This window comes from Pantherophis guttatus, chromosome 2, assembly GCF_059756535.1.
Source record: "Pantherophis guttatus breed Tessera chromosome 2, ASM5975653v1, whole genome shotgun sequence".
NCBI classification, from domain to species: domain Eukaryota; kingdom Metazoa; phylum Chordata; class Lepidosauria; order Squamata; family Colubridae; genus Pantherophis; species Pantherophis guttatus.
Window position 1 is genome coordinate 291796957 of NC_142064.1, and position 12725 is coordinate 291809681.

Consider the following 12725-nt stretch of genomic DNA (forward strand, 5'->3'; position numbering starts at 1 on the left):
CCTCTACATAACAAAGATCTACCTCCTTCAGGCAGAGCCATAGTAGGAATTGCCCAAGATCCAACAAAGATAGGATTAGCCCTCTACCCATCTAGCAACAAAAACTCACCACATGTGACCTGGGAAGCACATGTGACCATCAGCCAGCAAGGCCCCCACCCCCTGGGAGTCTGACAACCAATCAGGATACTCTTTCTGGGCCCCAAGAAATGCAGAGCCAGAGAGAGCATAAAAACCGGAGGATTTTCTGTATCTGCCCCTTTTCTGTTCAGGAACTCAAGCCATGTGATCCTGTCCACCATTAAACCATCTTTCCAAGCAGCCTCCATGTCTCCAGTGTCTGTTTCCCCACTTGGAGCAGAACCTAGAAGGATGTTTCTTCCAACGTGATTGTGCAGATCCTGATGAGATTTGGATAGTTTGACTGTGGAACAGGAAGTGCTGCTAAAACAAAAGGCTCCTTTTTATGATGTTTCATGAAGATTATGAGGGAATGAAAGAGAGAATAAAAGGGAAATATTACGGAAAAGAGAATATTAGGGAAATGGGGAAGGGAAAGAAAGGGGAAGGAGAAGTGGGGGATAAAGGGCAAAAAAAAAAAAAGAAAAAAAAAGAGGAAAAAACTTTCCCCAGCATAAAAAAATACAAAATGAAATTGTACCCTCTGATTTTATTTCTTCTGTAAGTAAATATTAACCATTTCCATAACACTAACTTAATTTAATCAGTAAATCCCAAAACTCCAGATTTCCTTTTTTTCCTGCCTCAAGCACAAAGTCCAGAATTGGCTTCCAGGTAGATAAACAGCTAGAAATCTCTTCTTTCCTCTGGTCAAAAAGTTTATTTCTCCATCTCTGCCACATTTTTCATTCCATCCTTTCCTCCATCCTGGGGATGGAGGTTTCTTTCCATTTTTGCATATAAGGAATTCTGGCTGATGTCCAGTAATAAAGTAATAAATTTATATTTCAAGTTCCTTGTCCAGGAATCCTGAAAGGAAAACTTCTGGTTTTCAACAGACCCAGAGAGATAAATCACATTTACACCCCATTCAAAAAAGACAATAATAAAGCTCGGAAGGGAAGAAAAAGACCCGCCTCCCCTCCAAGAGGCAACAGATATGCCAGGATCCATAAATCTCACAAACATTTTATATTATGAATGAGCCGGATTCTCCATTCTGGCCGTTTGTTCTTTTTTTCTAGTCTTTGGGGGAGATTCGGGTTCTGCTCAGTTACGCAAAGGCGGCTTAGAGAGATCCTGAATTCCGGATCCTGTTTCAAGAGCTTTGGGGGTCCAGAGGTGGCCTGGGTCCTTTCCAGGGATGGGGGGGCTGGAGGGGTCAAACTCCCCCCTGGCCCAGCACCAGCCTCAGCAGCCCAGAGCCAGGTCCCCCCCAGCATCTGCCCCACAGTTGTGTATCTGATACAGCCACTCACACAAAGTCAGCCCCAGATCCAGGCAGCCTCTGTGGGGCCTCCCTCCCTCACCTGACCCAGGCAGAACCTCTGGGCCCCTTTCATGCTTCCCCCCCCCAAATATTGTGCTCTTCTCCGAGTTCCCTCTGACATCCCCAGCTACACACACACACAAATACACACACACCCAGAGCAGCCCTTCCTTCTCCAGCCCCCAAGAGCTGCAGAGGCGCTTGGGCTTCGCTTCCCCAGCCTGAAGCTCTGGGCTCCTCCGAAGCGGAACTGAGGAACCGGCCAGGATCCAGCAGGCAACAAGCCTCCATTCTCCCTCAGGGCAGCTCAGGGACTCCCCTCCTCCTCCTCCTCCTCCGCCCCATGGCTGAGTCTGCAGGTGGGGCAGCCACAAGGTCCTCTGCCCCATTGGAGGAGGCTGAAGGGGCCCTTCCTGACCCCCGAGGAGACCCTGGAGAGCCCAGGAAATGAACCGATGGAGGGTTGGAGAAATGTCACCCAAAGGACCCACATTCTCCCCCTTGGGACCCTTTGTGGGGAGACTCTCCCTGCTCTCTGGGGAGGCTCTGACGGAGGAAGGATGGGAGGGAAGAGAGGAAAAGGGGAGGAGCATGGAGGGGGAGGGGCTCAGTGGCAGTGCGGGGGGGGGACACTGTTCAGAGGACCTGGAGGAGGGGGATGGGGAGGGGTCTCCCCAGAGAAAGTCTATCCATGGGTGGCTAAGCATCAACACCAACTTGAAGGCATGAAACCATCATCAAACAAGCTTTTCTCCCTCCGTTGAAGCAGATTGAAGAAAGTCCTTGATTTACAACGGTTCATTTAGTGACCATTTGATTTGGGGGTTGGGTGGCTTCCAATATACCCCCATGGCTCCATCCTTCTTTTCCCCCTTTTATATTATCTGAAATGCATGGAAGGTTTTCGTCTTTCTTCTGTTGCTTTTCTAGAGCGGTTTGGTTATTTCTTACCTTTCCTGCAATTTCACCTCCTCTTTTTTTAGGTCTGTTTCTTATTCATTTATTTATTTCATAAACCGCAAAGAAAGACAGAAATAGGAAATCAGGGGAAGGAAGGAGAAAGAGAGGGGGAAAGAAAGTCTGAGGTTCAAGGGGCAAAAAGGAAAAAAGGCTTTGACTTCCGGCTCTTTTCAGCACAATAGAAGATTTTTTAAAAAAACACCTTTTTGCTTTTACACCTTAATATGTCAGCAGCCATTTCTAGAAGGACAATTCAATCTAAGGGACAAAAGCAAAGTCATTTTAGGTCCGTTTCCTTTGGACACTTTAAATGTGTTCAATTTAACAGCTGGGGAAGGAAACTCTAGAATGATCCAGAACACCCCTTTGTGGCTGAGGGAGGGAGGGAGGGAGGGAGGGCTCCCGCCTGAGGGAATCTGCGCTCTGATTGGTTGCTGTGGGTGGAAAGGGGGCGTTTCCCTTTTTTCCCGCCTTTTTCTTCTAGGCGCCTTTGAGAAGGAGACAGATAATAATATGGAATAAGATGAAGTAAAAATTTGCATAAATAGTAAACAATAAGGAAGGATCACTACGAAAGAGCTGTAAAAAGAGTTTGTATATATAAATGTTGTATGTTTTGTTTTGTTTTAATGTTTCATAATAAAAATTATTTTTTAAAAAAAGAAAAGAGCGCTGAGCTGCGGAGAGCGGGAAACTCCGGAGCCGAAGGAGGCTGAGGAGCGGCAGGGCCGGGATCGGAGTCAGCCGGGGGCAAAAGGGAAGGAGCTGTGTGGTGCCGCTTCCCCCTACAAGCGCAGCATCCGCCTGCCCGTCTCTCAGCGAGGAAACTTCCCAGCCGCTCGCTTCGAAGTAGCCGAGCCGTTCCCGTGGAAGGGAAGCAGGCGGCTCCTGGGCTCTTGATTGGCGGCCTCCTCATGGAGCTTTCGGCCGCCTCTCCCCAGAGCTCTGAGGCATAGCAGCTGCCTGCTCCTCCCTCTCCACCTACCACCCGCTCTCAGCCCTGCCCCAAAGTTTGGGAAGCACCGGGGACAGTTTGTGCGCTGCGCTCGGGGCAGGAAAGCTCATGGCGAGCAGGCCAGCTGGCTCCTTCCCCAGAGAAGGGAGGGCGGCATGCAGCGGAAGTGCTCTCGGCCCCAACAGGGAAGCTCCGAATGCGCGGCTTGCTTGGGCTCCTCTCTGCTGGGAGCTGCAGGCTGCACGGGGAAGGGTAGGAGCGACCGGCCAGATCAGGCGCATGGGGGAGCATTTGCTGGCTGGGCAGAGGCTGCCCCACCCGCTCTTTCTTCCCTGGTGTTGCCTCGAGCTCTGGACAGCATCCAGCATGGCCATTCACGCCGGCAAAGGTTGGTGCAACCCTCTCTTGCCACTTCTTCCAAGGGAGCATGACTGCTTTCCAGCCGGTGTGCCTCTTACCGCTTACCGCACTCTCCTCCAGTCCTCCTGGAGGCAGCTCGCTTCTCCTTCTCCTGGCTGACAGGGGTGAGAGGGCACGCCGGAACCCAGAAGAAGAAAAGGAGCAGAGCTGCCCGCTAGGCTGGGGCTTCCCTTCCTCTCTGCGGCATCCCATGTGGATCCCAGGCAGTGCAGCTTCGGGGCCTTTCCTTGCAGTGTCGATGACAAGGTAGGCAGGCAGGCGAGCGGGTACAGGGGAGCGACTGGGGCAGTGATCCTGGCTGGCAAGGGGGTGGATGTCCTGGGGCACGCATGTGCACCGGCCAGCTAGTCTTCTGTTTACTAGCACGCATGCGTGCGCGACAATCAGGACGATGCACATGCGTGTGCCAGAAACCCAGAAGAGGAATGGGTGTGCCCTGCATGCCAGGTGAAATGGCTCTGCGTGCCACCAGTTCTGACTTCGGACCCAAAGTAGCCAGGATGGTGGATCCAGAGGCAGCGGAGGGAGGAGCCTCCTGTGGGGGCAGCAAAGAGGAAGAGGAGGAAGAGGAAGGGAGGATTCCAGGGTTTTCTTACATCTGAAGTTTATTATTTTATAGCAAAGCGAAGGGAAGGGAAGTGAGTGGGAGGAAGAATAATGTGGATGAAGCTGCTGAGGGTTCAAAGCCTGGAGAGTTGAGGGGTCTGGAGTGACAGGTCCACCTAGCATCCCTGGGGACAGTCTAGATGGTCTCCACCCCTCCCTCAGAAGAAAGGGAGGCCCTGAAAGGAAGCTGGTGTGTATGTGTGTCTCAGCAGGAGAAGGTCCAGGCTGCCATTCTCCTCCTCCCCCCAAACTGCCACCTTCAGCCTCCATTTCTCACAGGTTGCAAACAGGACAAAGAGTCTTCAGCTGTTAAAGAAAAAATATGCTTTTGCATCGGAGAGCAGGATTAATTCACGAGTGCTGTAGAAAAAGAGATGGGAGAGAAAATCAGAATATAAAGAGACACTTTTCCTGTAAATAATATATTCTTCTTCCCTTTCATCCCCCACCCCCAAGTCAGGCCCCCACTGCAGGGGGGTGATTGACAGGCAGGGACACATAGAGAGAGAATCCGCCCATTTCAGGGAGGAAAAGGCTGGGATGCTTCATATGAAGAAAGAAGACGGGGCTACGATGGGGGTGGCAGCAAAGGGGGGAGCCTGGGCTCAATTGGCCAGAAATTGTGGGGATTCTCACAAGGAGAAGGGGGGTCAGGAAGAAGAGCCTGTCCAGGTTCCAACTAATGAACCCAAAGGAGTCTGCATGGGGTGCCAAGAAGGATCCTCTCGGACCGGAGGGTGGGGTGCAGTTCAGGGCGAAGTTTTGGAGGGAGTTCATTAAGTTGATAGTTTCATCTCAAGGACTCACCTCCACCTCCCACCCGAGGACGAACGGAGGTATAGAACGAGCGAACGCAATGATAGAACAATACCTGAGATGCTACGATAATTATCAGCAATTTAGCTGGGCCGATCTCCTGCCATTTGCTGAAGTGGTCTACAATATCGCAGTGCATAGTAGCATGGGACTCACCCCTTCTAAAATAGCCACAGGGTGGAATTTGTCCCCATGCCTGAATACCCTCAGGAACCTCCCTCCACAGTGACCCTAACAGAATGGGGGGGTGCTTACAAAATCCGTGGGGGAATCTAAACCTGGGGTGCTCCCTCCCCAAGGGAGGAATGGGAAGGAATGCCCCCCACCTTCCCTTCCCTTTTGCAATTTCCACAAACTTGGAAAAATTCTGGGCAAGATTTTAGCATTTGGGTGTGTTTTGTTTTTGATTGCAGTACTTTTTCAGAGTTCTGTAAGGAAAAGCTGACAAAAATCAAAAATCTGCTGTATCTACAGCAAGGAGATATTGTCCAGGTATGTTTTTTTAAAGGAACAATTAAGGAAATTTAAAAACCTCCAATAACTTGTAGGAGGGGTTCAGATAAGGGGGAAGAGGAGAAACTCACCTGCAGGAGGTCGGATGGGAATTGCTGGAAAGTGAAAAAGACTCAATCAGAAACCTTTATGGGCTGGAGGACTGGGGGGGGTAGTCCCTATCCCCTTTGATAGCCCATAATAGTTTGCAGGATCTTCACTTAATAACCGCTTGAGGAACAGAAGTTCCCACAAATATTCCTCAAGGGGCCCCTCCTGGCCACCTGCTAAGCTTGAAGAGAGGCCTCCCCTAGAGGGTCCCCTCCCCACCACCTCTCCTCCAGCCCCCCAGACTCACCTTTCTTGCTCTTCAGGTAGGAGAAGAGCCCCACAGCCAGGAAGGCCACTCCTATCACGGCCCCCATGATCCCCGTCCAGAGTTTGCTCCTGGCAGAGCTGGAGGAACGGGGCTCTGGGGAAGGAGAAGGAGCCTCACCTGAGCAGGAGGATCAGGCCCACCTTCCCCCAGGAGGGTCCATTCCATCTCCCCCATGGGGTGGGTTTCTCCCCCTTCTCAGGGCAGGGAGGGGAGGGAGAAGCTTACCCCACTGGATGGTAATGGGGGCCTCCAGGCTGGCATGCCCCACCTTGCAAGTGTAGACATCCCCCCATTGGGGCTGGGTCTCCAACATCACCTGGAGCTGGTAGGTCCAGTCTCCGTTCTGGAGCTCCTCCCCAAAGGCCACGCCCTCGTCCTCCAGCCGCCCGTTCTTCAGCCACTGGACCTCGATCTCCATGGGGTAAAAGCCGGTCGCGGTGCAGAGAAGGATGGTGTTGGGGGAAGAGGGGTCCATCTTGGTGGGGGAGATGGAGACGGTGGGCTTGGCTGGAGGGAAGGAGGTGAAGGAGGCACATGAGAGACACAACAGGGCCCAGAATGGAAGACCAAGTTGGTTAGTTCAGGCCAAGATCCCTTTTCACTCCTGAAAATATACTGTGTTTTAAGTCATCTTCCAAAGTAAATTGCAGCAAGAAATTAAAAGGGATCCTGAAAGAGGGAAAAACGTTAAATCCTTCCTGATTGGGACCAATTACAGTCTCCAAAAAGAATTCCCCAAATAGGCATGTCTGACAGGGATAAATGCTGGAAACGCCCAGAGGTGGAAGGAACCTTCTGCCAGATGTGGTGGACATGGAAATAAGTAACGCAGAAGACAGGAAGGACAGACGCAGCACGAGTCGGATGATTTATGGGATCTCATTGAAAATGAAACCACACTTTTAATTAGGTGTAATACCACAACATTTATTTGTTTGTTTGCTTAGTAAACTTAGTTATTTATTAAATTTATTTGCCAAAGTGGTCACAACTAACCCAAAGTCTTACAGACACTCTCCTAGCCGTGACTGCCACCTGCTCTCCGGGAGTCCAGGAGAGTCTCCAGAATTGCCAACTGGGTCTCTGGGACAATGCAGCTCCACCCAGAAGGAAGTTGGTTAAAGTCCCCCATCTTGGGGCTCCCAACACCCAAAGCCCTTTGGCCTTTCCAGGGTTCAGACGAAGCCCCTAATCCCCCACTCAGCCCCTCCCCCCACAGCCTCCGGGACCCTCGAGGGGGCAGCCTCAGCATCTCCTGGGTCCCCAGAGGTGGAGATGAAACCTTATCACATCAGCAGACGGAGGAGACCTCCAGCCCTGGTGACGGATGGCCTCACCCAGCGGCTTCACGCGGAGGTTATAGAGGAGAGGAGAGAGGACGGAGCCAAACGCCTCTGAGCAGCCCTGAAGGTGATCAAGCAAGTTTGCCAAGGGAAAGAAAGAAAAAGAGAGAGAGAGAGAGAAAAGAGGAGAGAGAGGAGAGGAGAGGAGAGGAGAGGAGAGGAGAGGAGAGAAGAGAAGAGAAGAGAAGAGAAGAGAAGAGAAGAGAAGAGAAGAGAAGAGAAGAGAAGAGAAATAAGAGAAGGGAAGGGAAGGGAAGGGAAGGGAAGGGAAGGGAAGGGAAGGGAAGAGAAGAGAAGAGAAGAGAAGAGAAGAGAAGAGAAGAGAAGAGAAGAGAAGAGAAGAGAAATAAGAGAAGGGAAGGGAAGGGAAGGGAAGGGAAGGGAAGGGAAGGGAAGAGAAGAGAAGAGAAGAGAAGAGAAGAGAAGAGAAGAGAAGAGAAGAGAAGAGAAGAGAAGAGAAGAGAAGAGAAGAGAAGAGAAGATCTTTGTCCCAATTTTCTTCGGTGTTTCAATCACTTTTCAAAAAGTTTTATTTGGAGAGAGAAAATTTCTCCTTCCACTTTCCCTTTTCTCCCTTTAGGATCCACGAGATACACAAAAAATCAGCAGAAGATTTCAGGGGGAAAAATACAAAATGTGATGTGGCTGCAAACCCCCCAATTTTAGGCAGCCTCAACAGAAAGAGGCATTTTTAAGGAAAGGGCAAAGGAGCCCAATGGGGGGGGGGCAGCCCTTTGCTCCCCATAACTGCCAGAATCCCCTGAAGGAAAAGTTTCTCCCCCATTGAAGATGAGAGACCCTGAATCCCCCCTTCAGAGCAGGAAGAACGGAAGAGGTTTTGAGGGATCTCTTGATCTCTCTCGAGGATCCTTCCTGGGGGGGCTTTGGGGGGATTCAAACGGAGACCCCCCCCCCTCAGACCAGGCTCTGCCTGCACCCAGCCGGCCTCCTTCCCAGCCGCAGGGACCGGCCATTCCTGGGGAAGGAGGTGGGGAGGGGTCCCTCTGACTCCCCGAGGGAAGCTTCTGCCCTGGATGAGGGGGGCAGGGAGTGGGGAAGGGATCCAGCGGGGATCTTGGATCTTGATCTCCTCCTTCCGCAAATGCTCCAACTGGCACAACTCTTGGATGGATTAATGGGGGGGGGGTTAGTCTGGATGAGCCCCCCAAGAGAGTTGACAATAGATCCATTCCAGCCCAGAGTCCTTTGCTAACCTTTTTTTTTCATTGAGTTTTTTTTAGTAACAGTAAATTCTATGATGCTTAAGAAGAACCCATTTTTAAATGGTTCTTTGTAATTCCAACCTGGGATCTGGTCAGGTTTCCACGCAGACAAATAGCAACATTTCAGGTGTGAGTTGTTTTCTTTTCTCAGGAAAATCCTATTTGCCTCTTGGGACATTAAAGGCCTTTGTGGAATTGCTAAAAGAAGGCAGAGGCTTTACAAACTGAAAATGGCTTTTTTTAAAAAAAACAGGAAATGCAAATTTTTGATGAGAAAAAAAGTCTTTTAGCAAGAAAATGGAAGGATCAGATTTTAAAGCTTCAATTTGGTATTTTTCCATGTTTATTTTTATAGCCCATCCCAAACCTCCTTATTTACAAGACTGCCGTGTGAAGATTTTGGGGTTCCAATTTGGCCAGATGGGAGTTGCTGGATTTTAATTGGATCAGAAAAAGTTTTTTTTTTTCCTTTTAAATACCTACCAAGGGACACAACACAGCTGAATATTATTATCTCCATGAAAATATCCTCTTTGGTAGGAAAAACATTTCCAAATGCATCTTATGTGGCAGGTGAAAATCCTCCCAGGTTTGCAGGGAAGAATTTAGGAGTGAAAATGAGTTTTGCCTCCAGACTATGAATATGTGGAGAGCAAAATCTCTTTTGGTTCCCCTAAAACATTCAATGATTTCCGGAAGGAGCAAATGCTCCAAGAGGCTTTTCTCTCTTAGGATCTGGAGGTTTTCCTCTTATGGAAGAAAGATCTCATTAGATTCTATGGTGAGACGTTATTTTTGGAGAATCTCTGGAGTTAAACTTAACCAGTTCTTAAGTGATGATGCTTTCAAGACTTCTCTGATTCTAATAAAAGGAATATAATTTCCCTGGAAAGGCCGAATGGCAACAAGGGCAGCTAAAATCCTTGCTTGGCCTCTGAAACCCCATCAGTGGATAGAAATATAGAAGATTTTTATTAGACAAAAAAATAAAATGTAGAAAAAGAAATGTAGGCAACATTGAAGGAATCTGGAAGAGAGAAGGAAAGAATCTGAGGCTTCAGGGCTGAATGGAGGCCCAATTTCTTTCTTGTGACCCCAAATTCAGTTTTAAGGCTTGTGGGTGTTTTTGGATTCTCCCCCCAAATCAGGAGCCTCCCCAGGAAGGAAGACGGAAGCGATCAGGATTCCTGTTATTGGGGGTTTTAGATCTCGGTTTAAGCATTGAATCATGATTACAAATTCTAGGCTGCTTCCGTTACTCATCTGTTTCCTTATTGGATTGAAAAGCTGCAGGACTGGAAATGACTCTGAATGAAGAAAGATGAAAAAAAAGCAGAAGATCCATAGAAAGGGGTCAACAGGGGAAAAAGAGTCCACCAATTCTTTTTTTTTTTATTTTAGGTAAAAAATAAGGTTTTATCCCAAAGTGCCCAAAACAGCATTTCTGGAGCAGAGGAAGAGAGGGAGGGGCTTCTGGGTGGGAAGAGGGAGGGAGACGGGAGGTTCCTGAATAGGATAGAAATGAATCAGGGATAGAGAGAAATATATATGTAGATACAGGGAGTCCTCGACTTACGACCACAATTGGGCCCAAGATTTCTGTTGCTAAGTGAGACGTTTGTTCAATGAATGTTGCCCCATGTTACGACCTTTCTTGCCACAGTCATTAACTGAATCACTGCAGTTGTTAAATGAGTAGCAGGGTTGTTAAGTGAATCCAGCTTCCTACGGACTTTGCTTATCGGAAGGTCGCAAAAGGAGATCACGTGACTCCGGGACGCTGTGACTGTCACAAGTATAAGTCAGTTGCCAAGTATCTGGATTTGGATCAGGATTTGGGGAGGCTGCAACGGTCGTAAGTGTGAAAAAGGGTCAGAAGTCATTTGTTTTCACTGTTGCTGTAACTTTCAACTAAACGAACTGTTGTTAAGTGGAGGACTCCCTGCATTGAGCAGGAGAGAGAGAGAGAGAGACAGAGAGAGAGAGAGAGAGAGAGAGAGACAGAGAGAGAGAGAGAGAGAGAGAGAGAGAGAGACCTGGTTGGATTCCCCTCCCACCGGAAAAAAACAATATTTGGATGGATTTTGTTGGGGGTGGATGGGAAATGGATCAAAGGGATCCCAGATTCCAGGCAGGAGGAGAGTTTGGAGCCTGGGAAGAAGATTTTGTCCATCTGAGAGTGCAGAATAAATAAATAAATAAATGAGGAGCAAAACCTCCATCAGGGAGAATCGAAAGGAATGAAAGGAAATGAGGGGGGGGTCCTGGCCTCCCCCTCCCAGGGAAGAGCCCCCCTCCCTCCCTCCCTCCCCCTCAGACTCACCTCTCCGGCCAATCATGCGCTCCGCCTTGGGCGCCTGGTAGCTGCCCACCTTGTAGGCCCGTCGGCAGAAGGAATCCACTTGGGCCTTCTTGTACTGCAGGAGCTGCTCATCCCTGTTCCACCTGTCCACATCCCCCTTCCCAAACTCTGTGACGGCCACGAACTTCCCGAGGTCGCTGTCGAAGTGGGCGAACTCCTGCCGGTCGTAGATGTATCGGTCCAGGAACCTCACCCGCTGCATCCCGTTGAGGAAGCGGCACCCGTGCTTCCACTGGAGCAGGAAAAGGGCTGCGGGGAGGAGAAGGAAGAAAGCCGCTGGGAGAGGAGGGGGGGTCTACGCGGGAAGGGGGAGGGTGGCGGGGGACTTTCCTTGGAGGGACTGGCGGAAGACGCCCCCTGGAGGAGGGAACGGGAACTCTCTCAGTCCCAGAGAGGAAGGGAGGCTTCCTGGGGGGTCTGGAGGGGGGAGGGGAGGGAAGAGGGGGAGGGGTGGGAAAAGACAGGCAGAAGCTCAACTGGTCGGCCAGATCTCCTCTCTGCAGGGAAGGTTGGATCCAAACAGTCAGGAATTGGGGGGTAGGGGCTGGAGGGAAAGTAACGTCCATCTCCCCCATTCTCTCTTCCTTTGGGAGGGGATCTGGGGAGGGGGCACAATGAGGACATCTAGACCGACTCTCCCAGGGTCCCCCCCTTTCTTCTTCCCCCATATCTTCAGCCCAGCTCCCTCCTTTTCAGGGACTCCTGATTCCTCTCCCCCTCCCCAAAAACAGCCTCTCAAAGGGAGGGTCTCCTGCCCTCTCCTTCTCCCTTACTTCCCCCTCCCCTCCAGAGGGATTATGGAAGTTCCTGGCCTCCTCCCCAAATTCAGGGGCTCCCCAGGAAGGGCCCGAAGCCCCCCTCTTGCCTGACCTTCACAGCCTCAAAGTTGAGATTCAGGAGAAAAAGTGAAGTTTCTGAAGAAGCCAAAAGACTTTTGCTCAAATGCCTTTTTTCCCTTCTGGGGATTCAGGGCTGAAAATGCCTCAGTTTCCCTCTTTCCCTTTTCCTCCCCTCCCTCTTTCCCTGCAGCCCCCTCCCACCCAGGCACAGGACAGGCTGCCACCCCCACCTGGCTACATGGGGGGAGGGTTAGGATTAGGGTCCCTCTCCGTCCTCCTGGGGGGAGGGGCTGTGGGGAGGAAGGGGGAGGAGACCACGCAGAGATCGAGGCTGCTGGAGGCTTCCTTCCCCATTCCCAGCCCCCTCCTCCCCCGCCCAGCCCCCTCCTTACCGGGGGTCTCCTCCCCCCCTTCGCTCCCGGGGATCCGGGCCAGCGCCCCCAGCAGCAGCATCAGGGGGAGCCCAGCCAAAGCCATGGAGGCTCCCCACAAGCGCCCCAAAGGGGGGAGAAAGACGCTCCCAGCCCCAGAGGAGGAATCGGAGGGTCTGGAGGGGGGGAGGAGTTTTCCTCGGACTTCGGAAGAGGGAGAGTCCAGAAGAGCAGGAGGACCAATGGGAATCCTCCCTTCTGCAGCGTCATCGGTCTCCGGGCAGAGCCTCCCTTGACTTCGCCCGATGCAGGAGAGAGTTCTGCGCAGAGAGAGAAGCGGAGAAAGTGGGGGAGGGGAATCCCTTCAGTCTTGGGGGGCTGCAATCTGGGGGGTCTTTCATGCCAGCTCCGGAGGAGAATCTCCTCTTCCTTTTGCCCCCCTCCCCCCCCGATTCTCCTCCACTCTCCCTTTCTCTGGGCGCCCTGACTGGAGGGGTGGACTAGATGCC

The 12725-nt window shown here is 51.0% G+C and overlaps 1 protein-coding gene across 1 annotated transcript; it reads right to left on the reverse strand.

Moving 5' to 3' along the window:
- Nucleotides 1-5916: 5916 nt before the first annotated feature.
- Nucleotides 5917-11731, reverse strand: LOC148116167 (H-2 class II histocompatibility antigen, I-E beta chain-like). Its single transcript, XM_087888605.1, has 3 exons — nt 10968-11731; nt 6304-6585; nt 5917-5930 (listed from the first exon to the last, which is right to left on the reverse strand). Exons 1-3 carry the CDS (start codon nt 11206-11208, stop codon nt 5917-5919), a joined length of 537 nt encoding a protein of 178 aa, XP_087744731.1. The 5' UTR covers nt 11209-11731.
- Between the last annotated feature and the right edge of the window lie 994 nt (nt 11732-12725).